We start from the raw sequence: 25,337 nt of genomic DNA on the forward strand, positions 1-25,337 counted from the left end.
AAACTCAGTATTGAATCTGAAGCAAAAGTATGAATAGAGATAACTTAATCATGGTGGGGTTGAGAATTCCTTATCTGATTTTACACATTTCAAGAACTTTTTTTGTTCATCCAGCAATAGCAGATTTGACTGATATGTTTGGCCATTTAAGGGATATAAAATCAAATATGGATGAGTAACATCATAGGCATCTATGGCTAGATTCCATGTTAGATGCTCTCAGCTTCTTCTTTGGAAAAAAAACATTAATTGTCACGGTGAAATGACATGCATATCAATACTTGTCATGGATCAAGAAAATTATGCCCAAGGAAGATGAACCATAGGCATTGGATTTGAGGTCTTTTTGTATTGCAATTGTGGTAGTTTCACTTTCATAGGCTCTTAGACATTGTCTGCAACAGTTCAACAGCTTGAAGAAAAAGAAGTGAGGCATCATTGAAGAGTGGGTCACAGGCAATTGCTAGTAAACCGGCATTCAACGAAAAGACATCCAATGAAACAAGGGGTGGAGCAAATATTCTCAAAAGAGAACTCCATGATTGAGTTTTAAATACAAAGAAAGGAGGAAAAGCTGAAAAGTACTGGAAAAAAACATAAAAATGGGCATCGATAGTGATCAATGAATTAAAGCATGAAGAAGCAAAATACAAAAAAAAAAAAGAAAAAGAAAAAAAAAGGGGTATAACCAAAATCAATGCCCCCTCCCTGGAGAAATACCATTAGGTTCAACATTCTTGTAATAGTATCATTCCATCATAAGTTAAAAGGTTTCTACAAACTAAAAAAGACTAAAATAAATTGAAAAAGGGAAGTTCTTCTAATCTAGTTGATACCTACATCCTATCTTCTCTGCTAATTTTTCATACAAAAGACCAGTTGACGAACATGAAGCAGATACAGTGAGCATTTTCTTCATCATTTACCACTTTCCAAGCCACTGCTCTCTCATAGGAGATTGGTCTCCCCATGCTTGACAAGCAGATACCACCTTGAAGGCACATAAAACCCTGCTCAACCATAACAATGATGAATAGAATCATTATCAACTATTATGATCAACCTTATATATATTGTTTTCACTTATCTATATCATACTAATATATATACCTGCTGCATTACTTGTGGGAACTCTGCAAATAGGGCTTTTCGTCCATTGTCATCGAAAATCTTCTCCAAACTTATGTCCTGAAGTGCTACCAAGGTTGTTTCAAGCATGTCCAGTCCTGCTTGATTAGCAAATGTGAAAACTGGTAGTGCCTGCATATATTACCAAGCAGGTTATGTTTAATATAAAGCAAGGTGGGGGTAATAACGGAATGATGAGGAAACAATTATTTTAGTTAATTTTCTGTAATTGTAGCTCACTAAAGCACATGAGCAGTTAGGAAGATTGTGAAAAGTATCGTTCTGTTATCAACAAGACAATTGCCAGACTACCTTCAAAGAGCAGCATAGAACTGCATCAGTGTGATGCCAAAGCGTTTTTAGAATGGATTCACTTCCTTCGTATTCAAGCAGCTCCACTCCTAGATAACACCTGCAAAGAGATGAACAATCCGAAAATATTGATTAGCCTGAGTCTAGAATGACATGATAGATATTAACAACCAAGAATTCGGTTCACAATAATGAGAAATGGGGATGAAAATGAATTGATTGACACACCTATAGCTCTGACAAATCCAACGACCAAGTGTCTGTGCTTCAGGAGTACCAGGAGGTGTTCGAAAACCAGCATGAGAGCCGAAGTTGGAGGGAGAGAGTGCCAATGCCACCCTTTGAACCGAGGCAATGATACTACGGACATACTGTCGAGCCATGGTTGCCACATTTTCTTGAAGGTGGATCTCATATACAAACTGGAATGCTATTGTCATCACAGACTTTGTGCTTCCATTACGACCAGAGTTATCACCGGTTGATCTGTTTCCAGCAGCTCCAACTTCAAGAGTAGAGGCAAGGTCAAGTGTACGATTTGGACTGGATGCATCCTACATTACATTTAAATTCGTTTAGTAAGAAACTAAAGCGAGAAAAGACGACAATAAAGACAGAATTTTTGATAATATCATGCATGATAAACACTTACCATTCCAGAATCAAGAGGGATAATGCGGAAACCAGAAGGAATAATAGGCGCATCATCAGAGAATGAAGCATCAATGGGGGCAAAGGTGAGTTCAGCACAAGTCCCAACTGCATTCTCATCAACTCCACTACAAAGCTGACAGAATCACAGAGGAAAGAGATTATATATTGCAAGAAATGAGAACAAAACATTTTCCCATGCCATAAAATAAAGGAATTGTGTTGGTGAAAACTCAAGTACCTGCAAGAGGAAGATATCACCAGGCATGATCATGTCTTCTCGATAATGACCCATATTTTCAAGCTTAATGACCTCCATGAACTACAACAGAAAGTGAACAATCTTTTAGGATACCTTGTGCCTATTGATCCCCAAGGATTATACACTAATTGCCAAATTACTTACCTCTTCATGCTCAATAGTATGAGCTAGTGGAAGAATGACCTGACCCCCAAAACTTCCACCTCGAGCTACTGGCAAACCACAGGGACCAGCTTTGACAGCAGCAGCAGAGTAAGCATCAATACCACTGTCCGCCCACTCTGATCGATGTTCTCGCAGGAATCTGAGTAGTATGGCTGGAGGCACATTCTACAAATAAAACAAAAGCGCAGGTTCATAAAAACGAAACAAGTATTCTGTTCATTGAGTCCTCTAGATCTTCAATGAATCTTATTATACCAATGACTTGTTATATCAATGAATGTTTATCTTGTGGTCATGTGATAACAAAATTGGGAAGGGAAAACAGTTTTGTTTTGTTTCATGTCTATAGATCTTAAGCTGTTATTGACATGCTTTCAACACATTTAGAAGCTTACCTGGAGTAACATGGATGCTTTGGCACATAGAATTGCATTGCCCATTGAAGGAAATCCATTACCGTAAGAAAGATTTATGCCCATCATCTTGCTAGGAGATGAGTTCACAAGGAGGGTAACATCATCAACACCGTCACTTTCCAACATGGACCATCCTTCATCAGCAAACCCATTAACAGCCTCATTAAATCCCCTGGACAATGCAATATGTTAGTTTCCCATCTATCAAGAATCAATCTACTACTGCACAAAAATATGTGAATTCTGAATAGTTGGATGAACATACTTGTTCAATTTCTGACTAAGTGCACGCAGGGCTGCAGGTCTTCTCCCCCAACCAGTAACATTTGGCTGAGATATTTCTTGTGAAATCTGCCTCAAATGACGCAAGGCCTGCACAATATACAAGTTGATGTCTAGACAGTTTTGTAGAAGCAAATTAGATATAATACCACCGAGCATAGATGCAAGGAATATATCTTACCGCCATTGTCGTCTGTTGAGCAAGCAATGTTGAGGACTCGTAAAGTGGGCGCAACACTTCGGGAACACTCCAAGGCTACAAATAAGCAAGTTGAACATTGAAACTATTGCCTCTTGCAGGGGAAAAAAGTAAAGTGTGCATGTTTAACAATAGAAGCAAGGTGATATACATACCTCCAAATCCATGTGATCAACTATGTGAATGATGGATCCTCCCCCTTCACAAGGTCTAATCAGATAACCACTAGGCAATAATTCTGCTCTCACGAAATTTGCAGCTGGCGGCATACTTGGACCATTCTGAGTGTTGTTAAGTGATCTTTCACATACCTAGCAGCATATCATAATTATAACAATCAGAATATAAAAAAATTTTCTGAAAAGATTTAGTCAAAAGGAATAGCAAAAGCTCCATGGTTAACATGTATACCACAAGACTACCGTCCTCCATAACAGATGTATAACGCAGCAACCAAAAGTCACGAGCTGGTGCCAGTGTTGTTGGGGCATAGAGCTGAAAGAAAGCAACAGGAATTTAGAACTTTTTACCAGAAGCAATTGCACCATTAATTCCAAATATTGCAGATCAAAAGGAAGAGAAATGGGATCTTAATTAGCTTACCTGCATATAAAGCAGTTCAATGGTTCCACCATTTCCAGTGGACAACACGTTTATAACATCCACAGCTCGGCAATCACGATACCATGAAGGCCGATCTTTAAGGATTTCAGCGACCTACATGAAAAAGGAAACATATATTGATCAGTCAATTCTTCTCCAAATTTGAGCCAAGAAACGTCTTTTCAGTAGAAAGCAAAAATGAACTTACTCTTGTAGGATCTAGTCCCACAAGTCCGCATGCACGTGCTGCCACACCACTGCGACCATGAGAAATAGCAACGATTCCAATAGAATCCGGACCAGGCTGCACAGGTAATAAAGATATTAGCAGTAGCCAGTAGGTAAATTGGCGCGGGCATTTGGAGTTAAGATTACTATTCATCAAACAAGAAGTTTTAACAAGGCTAGCTCTTTTTCTTAACTAGCATAATGATATCGGATTACTATTTAATTCAAGTTATGTTCTACAAAGGGAGTAAAAAACAAGAGATCCATTTGAGAATATCATATGCATGTTTGAGTCCCGAGGTACAATCTACCTGGAGTCTGTATGTAATGATTTAAAAGAAAAATAACAGCATGCTATTACCTAACAATTGGTTCTCCAGTTTTATCTTTATCAGTATTAATTCATTATTTAAAAAAATCCATAGATTAAAAAATTCTAAAGGTAAAAAGAAAAAGAAAATCCAACTCATATTGGAAACAGGGAAATATTAGTAACCAATAGAAAAATGGGAAAGTGGGGTTGTCCTCGATATTGACATAACAAATATGGGTTAGGATGTTGCTTAGAAGATTAGCAAGATTTTATGCTTTGTTATATAAATAAGAATTTATCGATAATGACAATGAATAATGGACTACATTAATATAGTTTAATAGTATTTTACAAAGAATAAAAGAATGATGACAATAGAGAGAGAGTTACCTTCATCCCAGGCATTTGGACCCACTCGACAGCAGTTCCAGTGGCCTTTGAAAGAAACTCTGTTAAAGTTTCCTCTGCAATGGACAAAAGTCTGGAATGCAAAAACAAAAGCACATAAGGCGCACTAGCAATTATACAGCAACAAAACAAAGATTCAATTTCATAGAGAAACGAGGAATGAAAGGGACATAACAATGGGAGTGTATAACAGCGACAAAATTTCCCACTACTACTAACCCTGCAGGGCTGGCATCCCTTGGCGGATGTTGAGGAGTCAAATGGTGTTGACCGCTCGTCACTACTGATTCACAACTTGTATCCGTGGTGGCTAAAGTCGTCTGCAACCACAACAACAACCAAAAAGAAACCACTGCAATTAACAAAAATTCCCATATTTGAAAGCAAACCAAACACTTTCAGGTAAAGGGTTCAAAAAAAATTATAATATGATTGTATTGTAAAGTCCTCTTTTTTTTTTTTCTTTAAAAATATGAAACGTGAAAAGGAAGATGAAGTTCTTACATTTTGAGTCTGTTGGCGGAAATAGCTGTTTTCATAAACAAGCTGTGAAACTTGCTTTTGTAACCTATCATTCTCCTCCATCAACAGTTTATTCATAGCTGTCAACTTCCTATTCACAGCTTGGAGGCGTGATGCTTCTTTTCGTTGTTTTTCTCTACATCTGTGATTAAAAACAAACAAAAATTCAACAACCACATAAAATCATCAAAAAATGAATTAAGTTACCGAATTACTATATGTTTGAAAGGTGAAACAACGTATGGAAGATTTGGAACATATATGTTTGTTTGTACCTGCGATTTTGGAACCAAACTTTAATCTGTTTGGGCTCGATGTTGGAGAGGATGGGGCACTCACGAATGAGTTGTTGACGACGCATGGAGCTAGGCTTAGGACACTCATGGTAGAGACGTTCTAAAGCTTCGACTTGCTCGGGCGTATACCTCACATACTTGCCATTATCCATAGCTATCTTGGTCCCTTCTTTGCAGGATGAGGTCACCGCCATCATCACGTCTACAATCCATCAAAACCAACAACAATTTTCAGTAAAAATAATAATAATAGCATTCATTTTCAAAAAAGTATACGTGAAAAAACATATGAAGTAATGAATATATCACACCGTTCTCTTTTCCGGGAACTACGAAAACACAAACGGGATCACCGGCGAGGTCTCAAAGATCCATTTATCAAATTCTCAAACAAACAAACAAAAAAGAAACTAACAAATTCTGAGCTTTGGGTAGCAGTAACACTATATAGAAACGAAGGAAGGTGTTCGTCTATGGAATAAAGAGAATTAAACAAAACAGCTGTTGCTATCACTGTTGTTGATGATGAAGGAAACAAAGAAAGAGGGGGTTTCTCTATATGAAGGAAGAGAATAGATGGGGAGGCTTGTTTAGGGAAAATAAAGAGAAAAGAGGAAGAGAGAGAGGGAGTGAGTAGTAGATGATGGGCATGGAATGGTGTTAAAAGGCAAGAGAGAGAGAGAGAGAGAGAGAGCCCCCCTTAATACCTGACAGAATATCAGACTTTGTTTTTTGTATTCACATTCTCAAATCTCAATCATACTAATACTATTGCTTCTGCTGCTTCCCTGTTTGCCTTGGCTGCTTTTTTTTTTTCTTTTTCAAACAAAACTTAAAAAGACCGTCACTTCGGTGTGTGTAAAATATATGTAATTAAGTGTAAGAATATCCAAGGTTGAACTTAATAAGATCCATACTCACAGTTCCAGCGCGTGTTTTTCCTTCTCTTCTTCTTCTTCTTCTAATCGAAACACATATGCTCGTTTGGTTCTATATAAATATATGAAGATTTGAGGGGAAAATATATATTAACATATTAGTTGCTTGTTTTTATAATATTTATTCTATGATGGAATATATTGACGTTAATTTTATTGATTTTTTAACAAAATTTTATTATAGGATAAATATGAGGATAATACGCTCTAACGTACTCAAATTCACGTCCTCTTGTATTGACAATAATACCATGTCAATGGAGTTAAGACTGAATAGACTAATTTTTATTGATTTTTGCCTAACTCATATTTTATCCATTGGATGAGAACTTTTATTCACCCTCTAATATTTTCTCACGATTCTATTTACATTAAATTTCCAAGAGTATACCATTTATGTAGATTATAACAAAATTCAAATATTTAAAGAAATAATAATAATAATGAAGGCATGAATGCATATGTTGAGAATAAAGAGAAGAAAAAATTATGGAAGAGTTTGCATGCGGCCTCGGTTTCTCAAATCACACCACCTTTCCTCTCTCTTCATCATCATCATCTCTCTTAACTCCCTTTTAATATTCTCATATAATTCATGATATATTGTGCCTTAGTATTATATATATATATATATATTCCTAGGATGCTATTTAAAAATTTACCCAACAGTGTTTTTCAAATATAAATTTTATTTTATTTTATTTAAAAAAAATAGTTCCAAGTATGAACACGATGATGATAATAGAGAAGCAGTCTTAATTAGTCGGCAAAAGGAAAACTTATACGTTATCAGCAAAAGAAGAAAGGTTGAATTTTAGACTTAATTTTTTCGAAGAATTGGCAATGGTTCTATAGCTATTGTTTGAAAGAGTAAACGAGTCAATGCCACTGAATGAAAAATAGGCTAAGTCAATTAATGATGAACGACCAATGCACATCAAATTATTCAAAATATGAATAAAATAATAATAAAAAGACTGAGGCTTCCAATTCATTAAGCAATGGCAGACCAACTTAAGTGGTGTTTGATTCTTCGACTACTCGCATCCTTAATTAGACTTTAATCCACTATCAATTTTAGCCTAAAATACGCGTCTTTACATTATTTTTTTTTTATGAATTTCATACACTTAAGTTAATTTTAAAACTAAAATGAATTTAAGTTTCAATTAAATTACAATAGACCAAGTTTGAATCTAAAGATAGAAGAGCTTCATCTTTGATAGGTTTTTAAGCACTTTTTCTTTTACAATTATTGCTAAAAGGGGAGTGATCGATGCAAATCCCAATGAAATCAAATTGGAGGAAAGTTTTTGAATTTTTGATCAATTAGGAGGCTGAAATCTCCCTGGTTAGTAGGATTTGGTGTAGCTCATTTTGTATACCAAAGCCTTCTGTGGATCGACTTCCTACAAAACCAAGGCTTATTCAGAGAGGGATGAATATTGTGGTTTGAGGAGCAGGAAACTAGGGATCATAATTTGTTCTTTGGTTGCAGGTTCTGTAAAGGAATTTGGGAGCATTGTCAATTGGCAGCATGAATTGATGTGGGCAATGAGGAGATTAAAAGGGAAGGCATTGATAACTGTTCTTTACGAGGTTGGATGGAATGCTGGATTAGAAAGGAATGAAATAATAGACATTTTACAACAGTTGAAAACAAAATTAAAGAGGTGATAAGCTTGAGACTGATGAGTACTAACATTAAAGGAAATGATAGTGTAAATACTAATTTGTGTTTAGCTTGGGGTATACATGATATTGAATGAAATTATTAGTCATTTCCAGAGTTTCTTAGGTTGGTTATAAAATCATAAGATAAGGTGGCATGGGCCATTAATGGCTTAATATCAAAAAGAAAGGGAAAAAAGTGAAATAATGTTGTTTAGTGGTAATTTTTTATTTCATATTGTGCAATAATATGTTAAAGGTTGTTTTAAAAAAAAAAACAAAGGCCAAAGGGGGCTGGTGAAAGTGTTAACATACCCCGCCACTCGCGCTTGTTCCATTGAAAGCGGTGCCACTAAGAAGATTGCGCTAAATTTCGACATTCCATTTTTTTAGAATTTTATGTTTTGAAAAATTAGAGCAACGAATAACAGAATGACAGGTGTAGCACATGTGATTGTAACGTGAGGTCGACGCCAGCAGACCATATCCTCGGGGTTAGGGGGTGTGGTCCACACGTGGGGGGACCCGAGGTGTGGCCCCCGCACGCGTGAAGACTCCCTTTCGCTTTACAACGTGCTCCTTAGTCCTTACCACTTACCAGCCTACCCGCCCAGGTGTCACTTATTTATTAATTTTTCGCCCATGTTTTCTTTTTTCTTTTTTTTTTTAAAAAAATTAACTATTTTTTACTGTTAAAAGACTTACTTAAAATCATGTGCCTTTTACTGACGCGCTTCTGAAGGAGAGCATAATGCACGCGCAGTAAACAATAGGAGTGATACAGAAGTTTGGCTCCAACTTTTATAACTTTTGTAAACTTCAATTTTTTGTATAATAAAGAGCAAACATTAAATCTAACAAATAAAGGTGAAAAAACAATCCCCTTTTTGGTACATTCAAATTGAGACAAATAGTAATACCACTCATAAACATCAAAACTAAGAAGACAATTATATATAGAAATCGTTTAATGTTACAAATAAAATTAAGCCCTTTTTTTCACTATTGCAAATATTGCAAAGTGGTCCTAAAAACCCTGTCTTCCAAATCAAAATTACATGTATCAACTAAACCCCATTTAGGAAAAGAACATGTTTTTATAAAGTTTTCAATGAATCATCGTAAAAAAAGGGTAAGTGAGAAGATAGAGGATTTGGTCTTCCAAATTCCCGTCATGGCTTCCTGGTTTGTTAATTCTGTCCCCCGCCCTGCCTATACATGAATTAGTACATATTGGTGAATAATGATAAGAGAAATAGAAATAAACATGTGAGGGTTTAAGAAATGAGATCATGCGGGGAGCATAACAAATTAATTAAGGAGAGAGCACAAAAATTGAGAGAAAATTATATGTATAGTGGGAGTATGTGGCAAGTAAAATATAAAAAGGGTATAATAAACTTTGTGAAGAAGCGACGCAAATGCAAAGGCAAGAAGAGGCACGCGAAGCACAAAGTGAATAGGGAGGAGTGAAAAAGGAGAGCAGTGGGAGGGCCGACAAGCGAATGGTAGTGGCAGTGGCAGTGCCCACTCAACGGCGCGGAAATAGAGGATTTTGGCCCACTCCATCTGCCTCTTCATCATTTCAATTACCCCTCCCTTTCTTTTTCTTTTTTTACTAGGATTTAAATAAACAGGAATATTCGGCGGCGCTGCTTTATGAGATGCAAATCTCGTTATTCACTTTTCTTTATCAAAGGGAAGTGGGACAATGCCTTACTGTTGAGCGAGAGTCGCTAGTGAAGTAGATTAATGCTCTAATCAAATGCTCCTCAAATAATAAACGTTAATTTTATAAAGAGAAAGTGTAATATGGGTATTAAAGCCCACTTAGAAACCCAATAGTCCCGCCATGAAAGTATATAGTAGCCTACTTAATGTATGAGCCCATGAACTTGGCACTTTCAATGGCCCAAACCAAAACTGCTTTAATACAGAATTATTTTATTTCACTCGTTATTAATATCAGTACTTCATTCCCCGTGATTATGAAGCACGTTTCATACCCATTAGCTAATTCATTATTATTTTCTATATGAGGACAGATCAAAGCAAAATTATATATATATATATGTATTATGTTCCACAAAACAGGAAGAGTAATTTCATATCCTTCTTTGATGCCTACACTTAATAGTCTCTTAACTGTCAAAATAAACAAAAATCCACCAATCGATTGCAATAAGCCAAAAAAGTGAACTAACAAGAATCTTAGCCTACGCTTTGTGGGTTATCCAGGAAGCTCTGTTTATGCTCTACTTCTCTTTTGGTGTACATCCAGGAAGTGGAAATCGAGAATCCAAATAACTGCCAGGTATATAGCCTTAGATGAATAACCTATTTCCCATTTACATATTCAAGGAGATGCCGGTCGAGCTCAAAATGGCGAGCAAGAAGCCGCTGCAACAAGCAATATCCAAAAAGAAAACAATATATAATAACGTCGAACATGGGGTGTCAACTGAAAAAACATAAGATGAATATGCATATTTCACAAGATATTACCAGTAGTAGCATTAGAAAATCTAGCAAGTATCTTTGCATCTTGTACTATGCACTGGCAACAAAAACACATTACCTTAGTTATAGGAGGTGTAGGTGTTGCTTCAAAATTGAACTCGGGAAAGCGTGAAACCTCGATAGCGTTTTCAAATAGTATATATGTAGGAAGCTGTCCCATGCTCCCTGTGAGTACAAGACACCCATGTAAATGCATTACAAACATTCAAAAATAAGTTCTAAAACTTAATGAGCTCCCTTTGTAATTAATATATGTTACTCACCTCCAGGAGATATTCCGAATTTTTCTGCAGCATTTGGGAAAAGTCCAAGGTCAACTATTCCGAATGACAGATTTTTGTTTGAGTATCTGATCAAAGAACATTGAATGCTAATGAAAACTTATTAATGACAATAAACAAGCAAACCAGATAATTTTGTAAATCAACTTACGTGATTGACAGCTCGGGAAAGCAGCGACTGGCACGTCTGCAACTGGATGAAAATGAGGCACGAAATTCTACCTGCCGAAAACATGGTCATCACCCACCAAAAAAAAGGGGTCTCAAGTTCATTAAATAATAATTATATCGGAAATTAGTACTCGAATATCAGATTTTGTACCATCAAAAGAACTTGATCTACAAATTTACTTCTTTAAGTTGGGACTTTTGTACCTTCTTCGTATATACTTCCAACATTCCTTTTAAATTTTTCAAGAATTATCACCAAGTCCCAAAAGCATGCAATTTTACAAAGAGAACATCCTATACGCTATTAAACATTAAATATTCAAGAAAAAAATATTGGAACCAACCAGCCAAAATCTTGATGTGTTCCCTTCAGTTAGCAAGGCTTCCAATTGCAATGGTGTCAGTTTACTTGCAGAACCTAGGAAAATCAATTCATAAGCAAAAGAAACAGCATTTCTATCAAAATGGAATGTTAGTTGTTCTTCTAACTATAACGAAAAACTGAATGGAAATTCATTAGTACCAAGCTCTTCGTAAGGAGGTTGCTGTGTTAAAACATATATCACTGTAAAAAATAAAAAGCAATGTCATCATAAACCTGCAATTTTTAAAGTTGTACTAACAATTTGTGCACAAACCATAGTATTTACAAAATTATCTTAGCAAGATAAGCAACAATAATACCTGAAAACACCACTAAATACCACAAAGTCAAGTGATAGTCCATTATTAGAGTAAGGGCAATAAGAAAGATCTGGGAAAAGAAGGGAAATTTTAGTTGCAAATCATATCCAAAAAAATGAAACAAAAAAAGCCAAACAAATGGGTGACCTTACCTTTCCAAAAAACAATGTATCTGCAATGAAAGCCTCCCATGTTTCTTCTCTTGCCATCTGCTTGCAAAGCGGGGAAAAAAACCAGTACATCACACCATTAAAGAAATTTTTTTTTTCAAAGTTACTCGATTACCTTGTATGCAATCAGCATAAAGAAGGCCAAAACCGCTTGAATTTCCTATACCCAAAATAAGAAAATTGGAGATCTGTTAAGGTTAGAAAAAAATGGGGTTTGGCTGGTGAAAAAGAAGAGTAGGGGGTAGAATGAGAAATTACCCTATAAAAGAGTAGTTGAGTGATTTGAGGGGAGAGGACATTTGAAGCAGAGCTCCGAACGATGAAATAAGAGAAGAAAGATAGGAAATGGAAGAAATAATACGGCTCTCCTACCATCTGATTCAACCACTCCATTGGATTACTTCGTTTCTTGTCCATTATTTTGTATTCACACTTGTCTTGCTTTTCTGGGGTTGGATCTGAGTCGGGTTAAGAGCTTCGGTTTTCTGTTACAGGTTCTTCCATTTTTGTTCTCATCGAAGTCGAATGGAAGAATCGTGTTCTTTTCTCTGTCGCAACGAATGTGCCAATTTCTCCCAAGGATCTTCAAACCCGAAAAACACCTTGGACCTCATGGCCCGAATTTCGCACATGGATTGAATCCATAGTCTGAACTTTTGCAAAGGGAGAGGCCTGAAACTATTAAGCGGATTTGGGCTTTTAAAAGAGAGATTTTGTGAGGGCTTGACAAAACCTATTCAAACAAAAATTATGTTGTTGTTTTTTTTTTGGATAAGTATTTGTATTTTATCTAAAAAGTAAAAAACTTGCTACAAAGAACGAACAACAATAGTGTTATGTGCATCACAAATCAAAGAATCAAAGAAAAACAAAAATAAATTCAGCAAATTCTAGTTCAAACAAAGTTGCTATGTAATTCAAGTTTTAGTATATCAAATAATTATCATTTCTATGTATTTCAAGTTTAATTTCATGATTTTAAGTACTTATCATTTTCTATTTTTATTCCGTTGAATTTCTCAGAATTTCGATGGATTTTCAGGGGTACATTTTAGTGTACAAATTCGGGTCCGTAAATTTATATTCATGTGCGCACATTTTTCAATTCAAAGAGCACACTCCCGCGAACCTCATTTCTTACAGCGGGATTACTAGTCCATGCTAAATCCCCTGTAATATAAACTCATAGAGTATTGTCGAGATTACCAGTCCAGGCTAAATCCCCTGTAATGACAATTACTCTAATGAGCTTGGATCTAAATTACCAGTCCAGGCTAAATTCAAACCCTAATTCGGATTACCTGTCCGGGCTAAATCCATTTTCCACATATTCTTCAGGAGGGCTATATCAAGATCACCCGTTCGGGCTAGATTCTTTTTACCGCCAATTCCTTTTTAGAGATCCATCGAATTTCTGAAAATTCAACGGGATAAATATGGAAAATAATAAGGGTAATAGAAAACATGGAATTGAATTATTATTGGAAATATATTATCGAATTTAATACCCAGTTTGGATTGAACGCAAGATTGAGTACAATCGTTCTGTGCCAAAGGATGAATTGACGGATAAGACCATAACTGGGTTATGGCATTACAAATGTAAAGGATGAATTGACGGCAAATTACCCAAGTAAACCGAGGTTCAGTATTTGTTGCGGACTTTCGTGTTTACTATCTGTTTAGCTCTCATGAGCTTAAGTTCAGCCTTCAGGCTTCTGAAAATGATGTACTCATATCCGTAAGTCGTTCTTTGATACAGAAAGAAACGGTAAAAGACTTATGTGGTTGAATTGAAAGATTGATAGATTATTATTAGTATTGATCTAAAATAATGTAACCATTGGTATTTAAATGATATAATGGGTAAAGTTCTGAAGTGAGATAACATAAGTTTGAAATGAACTATTACCGGTACGTACGCGAAATTCATGAAAATGATGGTACATGAAATATCAAAATAATAAAATGAATGATATATACTTATGAAGAAATGATAATAGAATGATATGTATTCGAAGGAAAATATGCTAGTGTACATGAAAAAGTCGCATGGTTTAAATTATGCAATTTCTTATGAAATGACTTATCATGTGATCAATTCGGTAAAGGCTTTAGTTAAATGCAGTAGCTTGTGACTATGATTGAATGATATGTTTATGATTTGTGTGTCACGCATATGGAATAAGTGTGGAAAGTAAAGAAATGCAAATGAAAATAAAAAATTATGAAGAGTTAAAGTTATATAAAGTCCTACTAAGCTTTGGATAATATGTAAGTGATACTGTGAATTTATTCACCTTGTGAGTTGATGAATATAGCTTCATGAGTACTATGGTATTAATATTGGATTATTCTTGATATGTATAGATTTCATATTTTAAATGAACTAATATGATTAAATACTACACGAGCTTACTAAGCATCCATTGCTTACGTATTTTTTTTATTTACCCTACAGATTATCGAAAGCTCGATTGGTTCTATCGGTAATTTTGGATGATTTGATTCTGGTTATAATGGCATGTATAAGTTAATTTGGCTAACGTTGGCTCATTAATGTTTTGATTTTGGTTGGTTTCAAATATGAATGCTAGATGAAATGAAATGTCTGAAAATTAATCTGTAAATTTTGGTAATGCTCCGTAACCCTATTTCAGCAACAGATTCGGGTTAGGGGTGTTATAATTTATATATAAAGTAGGTTATATTATTATAAGTATATTTTTATATAAAATCAACAAAAATTCGATAATAATAAAATTAAATCTCGCAACCCAATAAATTTTAAATATTAATTTTACTTTTTTAATCTAATTTTTTTTTCACCCACTATCATAATCAATTATATGTTTTACGTGGGTTTAGCTTTCAATGAATTAAGTCCATTTATTTATATAAGATTTATTTAATAAAATGGGCCTAAAGATAAGCAACCATTCCGGAAAGAAAATGATAACGTCCCGGTCCATGTGAGCTGTGCGGAGAGACGGTGGATGTTAGCCACGTTTGTCTTCAACATCACTCACGTGACCGCTCGGCACGTGGCCTCACGTTATCGGGTTTTTATTTATTTATTTATCATACAAACGTTATCGTTGAAACTATATGCTAGAAGAACCACAATAATACACACTCTAATGTCTTGGAACAAATATATATTTTTATTTATGTATACGCTCCTATGCCTTTTTAAGTCTTATCTCATTTGGTCCAACTCGAAGCATCATGGAAACCCGAAACTACATTTGATCTAGCCACGTGGCATTGATCACCGTCAGATCTGGCTTTTGACACTCACATGGGCTGCTGACACCACCCACCCTCCCCCCCCCCATCACGTGCAAATTGGACCCATTCATGCAAATCCCAATTTCCTTTTACGATTAAAAGAAAAATATCAAAGTGAGTGAGAAATAAAAAGGTCTGTTAAATGGAGACCTCCACGCTAAGCAATGCCTTCGGTACCTTCACTTTTTCAGGCTTTACTTTTAATTCAAGCTTAAAAGAAAAAAGGAGAAAAAATTACAACTATAAAATTCTCAATAGCATTAAAATCAAAGAATTATTTTACAGAAATAAATAAGATTTATGAACAGTAAAAACCTTATCCTCTCTTCGGAGTATACTCGCTTCGGGATTGGTGTCAGCTAGGGGACCCACCTTCTCCGTCTCTCCGCTTCTTGATACTTGCCACGTGGACGTCCTAACACTTTATTTAACATCGATAGTTGCACCATGCAGCCGCATTTCCAAAACCATAAAACATCCATGGATTTATTGAAAGGATTTTGGTAACAAGTAATATTAACTAAATATAAGATTTTCCAGTGTATTAAAAATATATTATTTATTATAAATAACTTAAAATATACATTTTAAGACAATAATTAACAAAAAAATTATTTCTTTTCCTTTGTGCTGTAATAGAGATATTAGTTCCCTAATAAAACTGCAGAAAAATAGGTTCAACGACGTAATAGAGCATATTTTTCACATTAATTAGCAATAGATTGACTCGCTCGTAATCCTACGTGGCAGTTTTGTATAAAAAGTGAAAAAACCCTGTTGGCATCTCCTTCTTCTATAAATCCTGACCGTTTAACTAATCAAGTTTAGCTGTAATAATCGTGCTTATTAGTGGGGTTTGAATATAATACCCGAATTAGCAGGTGAAATTTAAAAAAAAATTAAAGAAAGGAGCGAATATCAGAGAATAAATTATTATTTTTTTTAAAAAAGAAGGAAACGTAATTAAAAATCATAGGCGCAACTCTCGAGGGAAAATAAAGCAGAGGAATCGGGCTGTAAACTTGGACGCTAATGCACAAGCCTTAGCGACGAGTTTAAAAGATCGGTTCCTAAGGATTGGATTTTAACACGATATAAAATTTTATCCTCTCCCTAATCATTGATTAATTAATTTGTTAATTACTTCTTTAACCAATGATGCTCAGTAAATTATGTTTAATTAATTCTGACAGGAAAATACAATTTTAATTTAAATTACTCTTATCGCCCTATGTGGCATGTGAGTAAACCGGAGTTGTAAGCAATGAAATAATGATTGTGTGCAATACGTGGTGTTTATAGTTGTTGTTCACTTGGGTGATCATCACCATCATCTACTATCATCAGCTACACGTGCGGTTAAATTTTTATCATCAATGGAAACCAAACTTGCGGGCCCCACCTTGATGGTGGCCCCCTGATTTTGTTAACCCTCGGATCATGACTTATTATTAGGTTTATGTCGTTTTTAATCTTGTACGGGTGATTTGATTTTTAACATTTTAAGCTATTTTTGAGTAATTTTCATGGGTTCTAATTGTTATTTGATTTTATATATAGAAGATATCATATATTAAAATTTAAATGTCAAATTAATTAACATTAGATAACTATATAATTAGGTTTGAAATTTACTATACTTTTTTACCACTATCATGTTCACGTATGATGATGATCTTTAAGAATCAAGGCAGTGAGGCAGTAGTATTGTAGATAAAAGAAGAAGTCTTGATTTTCATGTATCTAAATTTTTGGTCGTTATGTAAATCTTAATTTGATTACTTCATAATTTATTTTTATTTCATTTTGATTTGACTTTGTAAATTGGTAACACATATAATTGTAATTTGTACTTTTAAACCCACACACAAACGAAAAGGGGTAAGTCCCTTGCAAAATTGACATTGTCTTCAACGCCATGGATGTTTTATTTTTCCGTTGTGATAGGGATCCTAAAAAAAGGAAATTACATGGTGCTGAGTCTCATACTCAAAGCATCCAACGCATCTTCCACAACAAGCTTCTCCATATACCAGATGGAGGTTGATGAATAAGATACAAATCCAAATCCTACTTATTATGATTTAATGAAACGTTGATATTCTATTGGACTCGATGTTTCTTCAAATAATTTTAAGTACTTGAAAAATTGATAGACAAAATTTCGATTAAAAACAATACTAATTTATTGAAGGGTTAGCCTACTTTAGACGGTTAATACTTTAAATTAAAAAAAAAACAATTTCCCCTCAACAATTATTGAAAATATTTTTATTTTATATTTAATGTTAACAAAAAATTTATTTAATTTAAAACATCGGGGTTTGATTACATATATAACTTTAAAAGAACCAAATTTAAAAATTTCTTTTATATTTGTTTTTCTTTTAAAAAAAAGCAATGAACAATAATAAAATAAAAGAATAAATTGAGACATGCATGTTAGTTTGAAAGTGGATCGATTTAATATAATAGCATTACCCAAAAGGGCAAAATCCCAAAGAAAAGGGCAGTAAAGTAAGTTCACACTAGATTTTCCTTTATCTCAATTAAAGTTTATTTAAATTATTTAAAATTTCCATTATTAAAAAAAATAAAAACGTCGTCAAAATGCACTAGTTTAGCTGTCCGCCAGCCCCCTTCAAACGCAAATAAACCCTCAATCTCTCTCTTGAAAACCACAACTCCCCACACCTCTCTCTCTTTTCTCTCTACACTCACACATTTTCCTCACTATACTCTCTCTTTAACGCCACCTCCTCTACCAAATAAAGAAAACGTATTACCCCCCCCCCCAAATCAAAGCCATGGAGGCGCCTGAATTCGTTCCAGGAACCACCTGTTGTTCCCAATTCACGCCTGACAAACCTGACCATTTCATTGTCGAGGACTTGCTCGATTTTTCCAACGACGATACCATTTTAACCGACCAAACCTTCGACTCCTTCTCCGCTGCTGCCCACTCCACCGATTCTTCCTCCGTTACTCCCTTCGACACCTGCAATTCCTCCTCCTTCTCTGCTTCCCAACCCAATTTAGTCGCCGGTATTGCTTCCCGTGCTTTTAACGATGGTCACTCCTCCGCTGACCTTTATGTGCCGGTAATTCCCCCCTACATGCAATCATATATATAAAATATGGCTGGTTTTTTTTTTTATAAATAAACTGGAATATATATGTGAATTTCAGCTCATTATTTTTACTGCTTCCGCAAGCCAATTAAATAAATTTTACAACTACGTTTCTTCGGAATTTTGGTTCGAATTTCAAAAAGTATAGTGCGTCGTAAGCAAAGATTTCACGTATTTTCTACTTTTTGATTATTTTCCTGGCAACCAAACAAAGATAAGATTAAGAGCCATGTGCATGGCAAGTGCAAATTGGTTAAAGCTGTGTGAATAGCTTTATTGAAGTAAAAAAAAAAGAAGCTAAAATGAAAATTGGCTGATAATCATATATATTTTTTATACAGTGTGATGATTTAGCTGAGCTAGAATGGCTGTCAAATTTCGTGGACGAATCATTTTCAAGTGATGATCTGCAAAAGCACCAGCTGATATCCGGAATAAAAATCCGACCCGATGAATCATCAGAGACCGGAGGGTTTCAATCCGTTCTGCCCAACCAAATTAACGACGCCATTGATAATGGTGACAACAACCACAGTAACAATACCAACAACCCAATTTTCCATCCAGACATGTCGGTGCCCGCCAAGGCCAGGAGCAAACGGTCTCGTGCTGCGCCATGCAACTGGGCCTCCCGCCTCCTTGTTCTCAGCCCGACAACTTCATCTTCCGAGCCTGACATCGTCGTCCCGGTGCAACCACCTCCACCGAACCACCCTGGTAAAAAGCCCGTCAAAACGATATCGTCGAAGAAAAAAGAGGGTGGCGTAGCAAATTCGGATGGGCGGAAGTGCCTTCATTGTGCTACGGATAAGACGCCGCAGTGGAGGACTGGTCCCATGGGTCCCAAAACATTATGTAATGCATGTGGCGTGAGGTATAAATCGGGTCGGCTTGTGCCCGAATACCGACCCGCTGCTAGCCCCACATTCGTGCTCACAAAGCATTCAAATTCCCACCGCAAGGTGCTGGAGCTTAGGCGACAGAAGGAAATGTTAAGGGCTCAACAGCACCATCAGCAACCATTCATGCACCACCATCATCAGAACATGGTTTTCGATGTATCCAACGGTGATGATTACTTGATCCACCAACACGTGGGCCCTGATTTCAGGCAGCTGATTCTAGAGTAGAGTACCTTAACTAAGGTCGAGAGTTCTTTAATTTTTTCCCCCCAGAATTAATTTAGTTATTGAATTCATTAGTGAATTCCAGTTTTTTGTTTTTGATAATTTTCGTAGACTAATTTTCCCTTGAGTTTGGGCTTTTTTCCTGCCAAATTTGGCAAACTCATAAACCCCACTTTTCTTACCTGAGGCAAATTTAGTAATTTTAATTTTAATTTTTCGGTGTTGATTCTTTCTTTTGACTTCTAAGCTCCAGTCTATATATACATATATTTCACAATATAATCAATTGCTTGATATTAGATTAGATTAGTAGTTAAAATATAATTAATCAACACTACGGGCTCATTAGATTATTTATATCGAAATATCTAACCTAATGCATTAAAGCTTCCCCAAGCTAGTTAGAATTTTGTAGTATTTATAGCATAAGTTCCCATCCATATCATTTCTACAATTGCTTTGCAACCAGCAGAAGATATAAAGTCAAGAATCATTGTATTTATTTAGGGTTGCATGAAAATGTACAAGTCACATGGAGTTTTGGTTTTGTCAATAGACTGAAGACACACGAAACATAATTCAAGGTCCATCCCCACCGACGGAAGGTGAATATTGCAAAACCGTTTTCAAGGTCTCTACTTTCATAGGGTAAGGCTGTTAGCTAGAATTAATGGCATATAAGGTCAAAAATTTTTTGGCCAAACTTGATTTTTTTAAAGAGGAATACTGTGCAAGCACAAGCAATACCAACCCTAATGCACCAACGGTCGTCTCTCCTATCCTTATTTTGTTGTTGAAGACTAGAACGTAGTACTATATATGATGCTTAATGATCAACATAAATTTCAGTGAGAAGAAATGGGATGACGAAGTAGCTTTTAAGTTTTTACATGTATACAGAGAATGTTTATGAAATCAATGCCTATCCCATAACAGTTAACATCGTTTTCTGCGAATACCATTTGCACAAGTTTCCCTACCCTTGGGGAAAAAAGGTTGGTTCTCACTCAAACATGAACATGGAAATTCAGGTCTAGATGAATAAAATATACAGGAAAATTGGGTTTTCAAGATTTTTCAAAAAAAGAATTTATTCTATGTGTATATAGTAAACCATGCAGCATGTGATGTGTGTAAGGATTGGAATCCGGAGAGGTTTTAATGGGAAAAATATGCTATACGATCAGTTATCAACTACAAATGCTTTTTCTTTTCCCTTTATTTATTTATGTGTAGGCATTATTGGTTGACGATACCTCTGTCTATGCACGATCCTAGGCAATGGTAATCCCATAGGCCTGCAAAATCATTTTTAATTAAGTAAAATAATATTCTTAACACTTTAACCACTTCTTCATTGCCTTTGTCTTGTTGAAATAACAGTACAGAGGTTAATGCTGTAGTATATATATAGGTCAGTTGTTAATATATGTACCGACACTAATTAATTTAATATGGAAACAGAAACGAAGCGAAGTTTGCGGTGGTCACATGCATGCCTCCCCTCTTCCATCCCGCATGCATATGAGTCAGTCTTCAATACCCCATCACTTACTCATCTTTTTTGTTGCCATTCCAATAACCATAATATCGATTTTAGTTTTAATATATTTCTTTTATGTTTTTAAAACTTTATTAGGCGATTACATGTTATCTTTGAATGCTCCTATTTGAGAAAAGGAAACCAAGTGTTCTTTTTATTAAATAATTATAGAAATATCCAGATATGGGAATAAATAATGATGTTATAAATATATTGGAGAAAGTAATGAAAATATGGGCACCCATGCAGCAAGAGTTACATATTTGCTTGCATGATGCTTCTATTGTAAAAGACGCTGTCCCCTTCAATGACTCCGCACCTGCACAATTTGCAGGTTTCTGCTCTCTTTTCTTTGATGGATAGAGAGATACACTACTTTTATCCGTTGTCCTTTTAATCATCTTCTTCATTTCCACTTTTTACTAAATGACATGGAACAACATAAATCACGTTTCTTCGGGTGTTTATAGCCTAAGGTTTAGGGTTTCGACCTTGGTTGAGCAACAAGGTAATGAATATGATCAGGGCCACATAGCAAGAGAGTAAAGAAGGTAAACTTCACAGTTTTGGATAGAATTACATGGCGTGCAAAATCGATATGAATATGTCAAAATTTATGTGAATACAAAATAAGGGCAAGTAGAGGAGACATATGTTTAGATTTCAGGAGCTAGGAAAAAAAGGATAACCGGACAGGGACGGCTCGACCACGCAAATTGCAAACATTATCCAATTTGTTCCTTGCGATGGCTGTGTTTAATGATGCATGGAAGCACATGATTGTTTTTACGAATACGTCAACATGCAAAAATTGAAAAAGACATACAATGGCAAGCAATATTTTTGGGGGTGATGGAATGGGAAAAAGGTCCCACAAGCAATGCAAATGTCGCGCTAATGGGTTTAGACATGGGCACCATAGCCAAGGCAAACTTTGGAAGACACATGGGGACACCCTCATCTCTTTCACCTTCCTTACTACTAATTGATGCTTAGGAAGCTAATAGTCATAACATCACTTTACAAGGTACCTCTGCTGAAACCACACCTAAACTAAACAGAACCGTCTTCGAAAAGGGCAAAGAAGGGGACACATCAGAGGTATACCGGACAAATGATGCCAAGGATTAAAAATGGATTTGAAGGTATACTTGACAATTTTGAACATGATACAAACAAAATACGGGGAAAAATAATCAAAACATGACATGAGAACATAACACGGAACATACAATTAGGACTAGAGAAAATAACAAAAACATGACATGAATAAATGAATTCCGGGTCTATTTGAAGGCAACCAGGAAGCTTTTACTGGTAGAATAGGATGACAATGGAGAATGGGATCATGCATCAATTCATTGTTTTCACTTTTCATTACTACAATATGAAATTATTTTAAACAAAAAGACATTTGAGCTATGACAGAAATGGAGTAAATGGCAAAGCAGTTCTATAATTTAAAGTAAACTAGTTCAATCATTTTCCATAACAGAAATCTAAAGAGAGAATTTCCGAAATTGTGTAAAGTGAACACAATTCTTGCAGTGTAAGTTATGTCCATCTTCCAAGACTTGAAATTTCAATTCAATTAATAATAAAAAGGACACACTTATGAAATAGAATAAATCTTCAAATGGACAACACAAGATGGAAAGCAATGACTATGATCCATCATGCGCTAATTCCTTCCACTTTTGCTATGTTATCGAGGCACACTGAGACCTAGTTCTGTACAAAATTATAAAAATAAGAAGCATTAGCGAGCACTATAGAAAAGAAACTAAATGAAGAGGTTTTAAATGGTGAATAAAGGTACTTCAAATGTATAAATCAATGGGGTCCAGAAACATATTTACTTGAGATACATGTAAAAAAACCTTGTTGGCTATGGAACTTATATGTTACTTGAGAAAAAGTTAATGAAACATCTACGATAGATACGAGATAACTTGCAACAAGGGCAGTCAAAAGTGGCACCTTAGATTATATCTATTCGGAAATTTCTAAAGAATTGGTCATTTAGCATGCATGGACAAAGCTATCCCAAATTTCAATCTGATATTTGAACAAAAGAAAAAAGCACCATCTCTGCATTTCAAAATACAGACAACCAAAGTGCAGAAAACAAAACAAGTTTGAACAATTCTTATGGCCCTACATTAATACCACAACTACAACATATATTGAATCATTTATTTCAACAGGAAAAAAGCAACAAAGCTCCATCAATATCAATGGACAATGAGGACGGAAAAGGGCCTTCAGTTGTAAAACATTCTTAATTGACTGGGACAAATCAAACAACCTTATAGATCACATTGAAAAGAAAAGAAAAACCAAGTAATAAAGAATGAAAGAAAATAGAGAGCTATGGACTTGAACATATCGGTCATCTGTATTCTATAGAGAGCCTATTAGAGTACGTATATGCATAAAGTAAATTGTCAACATAAGGTAGAGTCTACATTTCCAATCATATTAGAGTATAAACAAAATCTTCAACTTTGACCAACAAAGCAAGATTACTATCAATAATTTTCAGTGCACTGCTTAAAGAGTTATACAAAACCTTATCAAACCATGTGAAAGCTTCCCAACTCAGGTTGTGTCTTTCTTTGTATCTACCCCTGTTCCAATACACCCAACTTATCAAATCATCATACATGTACATTTATTCTCACTCACTTGTTATTACAATTTAATCTCCCCTAAGTTGCCTAGCTCTTTTTTTTGGCTAATCTCTATTAGATTAACCATTATAGATCTAAATTGATTTTTCATTTTTCAATAACAAGTCTAATTGGGTGACATCTGACCAGATGCACATTTAATGAACTTAAGCAGTTGAAAACCAAGCACAAACTTCTCATGCTTTGCCTTTCCTACTTGCTTAATTCTTATCTAACTGAACTCAAGTCACCTTTCTGTCTTCACTTTCTCTTGGTTTAGATTATCAACAAAACATTAAGAAAGGGAAAACTATACATTAAGAACTATTAAAAAAAAAAGCAACCAACAAAGAATAGATAAATGGTCTTAAAATTGATAGCTTTCAATGAGGATTCATTGAACATGAACATCATGGTCACGAGATGTCACAACCTAAACAAATAACATTGATTTACTAATTTATTGAAGTAAAAAAAAAAGTTGCTTACAGAAACAAAATTACAAACATTTTGGAGATTATCAAACTCCTGGATTTGCACTGCAAAGCATACCCTGAGACAACGACCTAGAGCTCCTCGAATCGATGCCTAGACACGACGTTAACCGAGCTGAAGACACGGCTGAGTGGAGAGGCAGCAGAGATTGAAGACAACCCAATTGAGAAACAGACCTGAAAAATTAAAGCTTGACAATTTAGAAGCAAAATTTTGGTAATTTAAAGGAAACCCAAATTAGAGAAAGGGATAAATTAAAGCGTCGTTAATAAAATTGGAGAATTGGAAAAGAGGGGCATATAATTAATGATAAGGTTTTCAAAGGGCTTACCTTGAAAATGTGGGAGAAGTGCGAGGAGGAAGGAGAGAAGAGGCGGGTTTTGGTTTAAGGGTTGGTTTGTTAATGGCGGATTTGAGGGTAGAGAATGTTGGTTTTGAGAGAGATCGAAATCGAGACGCCATTTTCTGAGAAAAATAGTGAAATGTTAGGGTTAGGTGGAACTTTAGGGTTTTTGTGGGGTTTTAGCATTTTAGGTTTCGTTGGGGCGGGGAAAATTACGAAAAGGTGAAATAAAAGATATTAATTACCAGAAGTCACTTTCTCTCTAAACTATTAACTAAACAATTTAATAAAATTTAGCATTTTTAGCAAATGGAACCTTTGGGTCTGAGAAAATTCCAGACCTGTAGTTATTATGCTATTTATTCTCTCTTTTCATTTCCAAAATTTGAGAAATATATTGACTGATTTCTCCCTCTTTTACAACCCTTTATGTTCCTTTTCTTTGTCAGTATAGTCAACACTCATTCAAATTTATGATATTCTTTGGGGAATAGATGCCAAGTTTAGAGGTGTTT

At 35.2% G+C, this 25,337-nt stretch overlaps 4 protein-coding genes across 8 annotated transcripts; 1 reads left to right on the forward strand and 3 right to left on the reverse strand.

The window, feature by feature from the left end:
• Positions 1–685: 685 nt before the first annotated feature.
• Positions 686–6,520, reverse strand: LOC105769695 (homeobox-leucine zipper protein ATHB-8). Its single transcript, XM_012590491.2, has 19 exons — positions 6,097–6,520; positions 5,765–5,987; positions 5,472–5,631; positions 5,187–5,287; positions 4,950–5,040; positions 4,227–4,322; positions 4,019–4,132; positions 3,827–3,910; positions 3,571–3,726; positions 3,398–3,472; positions 3,200–3,306; positions 2,914–3,106; positions 2,498–2,683; positions 2,333–2,413; positions 2,093–2,227; positions 1,669–1,994; positions 1,441–1,540; positions 1,111–1,260; positions 686–1,010 (listed from the first exon to the last, which is right to left on the reverse strand). The coding sequence occupies exons 2-19, from the start codon at positions 5,980–5,982 to the stop codon at positions 864–866; spliced, it is 2,520 nt and encodes an 839-aa protein (XP_012445945.1). The 5' UTR covers positions 5,983–5,987; positions 6,097–6,520; the 3' UTR covers positions 686–863.
• A 3,922-nt stretch (positions 6,521–10,442) lies between these two features.
• Positions 10,443–12,799, reverse strand: LOC105770684 (uncharacterized). Its single transcript, XM_012591999.2, has 10 exons — positions 12,479–12,799; positions 12,336–12,380; positions 12,203–12,259; positions 12,051–12,120; positions 11,890–11,931; positions 11,711–11,784; positions 11,347–11,417; positions 11,178–11,263; positions 10,973–11,079; positions 10,443–10,794 (listed from the first exon to the last, which is right to left on the reverse strand). Exons 1-10 carry the CDS (start codon positions 12,635–12,637, stop codon positions 10,732–10,734), a joined length of 774 nt encoding a protein of 257 aa, XP_012447453.1. The 5' UTR covers positions 12,638–12,799; the 3' UTR covers positions 10,443–10,731.
• Positions 12,800–18,139: 5,340 nt separating this feature from the next.
• Positions 18,140–19,981, forward strand: LOC105771099 (GATA transcription factor 12). The gene is made up of 2 exons (XM_012592502.2): positions 18,140–18,612; positions 18,984–19,981. The coding sequence occupies exons 1-2, from the start codon at positions 18,319–18,321 to the stop codon at positions 19,770–19,772; spliced, it is 1,083 nt and encodes a 360-aa protein (XP_012447956.1). The 5' UTR covers positions 18,140–18,318; the 3' UTR covers positions 19,773–19,981.
• A 2,767-nt stretch (positions 19,982–22,748) lies between these two features.
• Positions 22,749–25,158, reverse strand: LOC105769743 (hypothetical protein). 5 transcript variants are annotated; one of them, XR_001126081.2, is made up of 4 exons: positions 24,811–25,158; positions 24,474–24,655; positions 23,885–23,942; positions 22,749–23,043 (listed from the first exon to the last, which is right to left on the reverse strand). XR_001126081.2 is itself a non-coding variant. In XM_012590583.2 (3 exons), the coding sequence occupies exons 1-2, from the start codon at positions 24,939–24,941 to the stop codon at positions 24,505–24,507; spliced, it is 282 nt and encodes a 93-aa protein (XP_012446037.1). In that variant the 5' UTR covers positions 24,942–25,157; the 3' UTR covers positions 22,749–23,043; positions 24,474–24,504. The 5 variants fall into 5 exon arrangements, 3 of the variants coding, with proteins under 3 accessions (XP_012446037.1, XP_012446038.1, XP_012446036.1); XR_001126080.2 differs by having other exon boundaries at positions 24,492–24,655; positions 24,811–25,157; XM_012590583.2 differs by lacking the exon at positions 23,885–23,942 and having other exon boundaries at positions 24,811–25,157.
• Positions 25,159–25,337: the final 179 nt, after the last annotated feature.

Source organism: Gossypium raimondii, chromosome 5 (assembly GCF_025698545.1).
Source record: "Gossypium raimondii isolate GPD5lz chromosome 5, ASM2569854v1, whole genome shotgun sequence".
NCBI lineage: Eukaryota > Viridiplantae > Streptophyta > Magnoliopsida > Malvales > Malvaceae > Gossypium > Gossypium raimondii.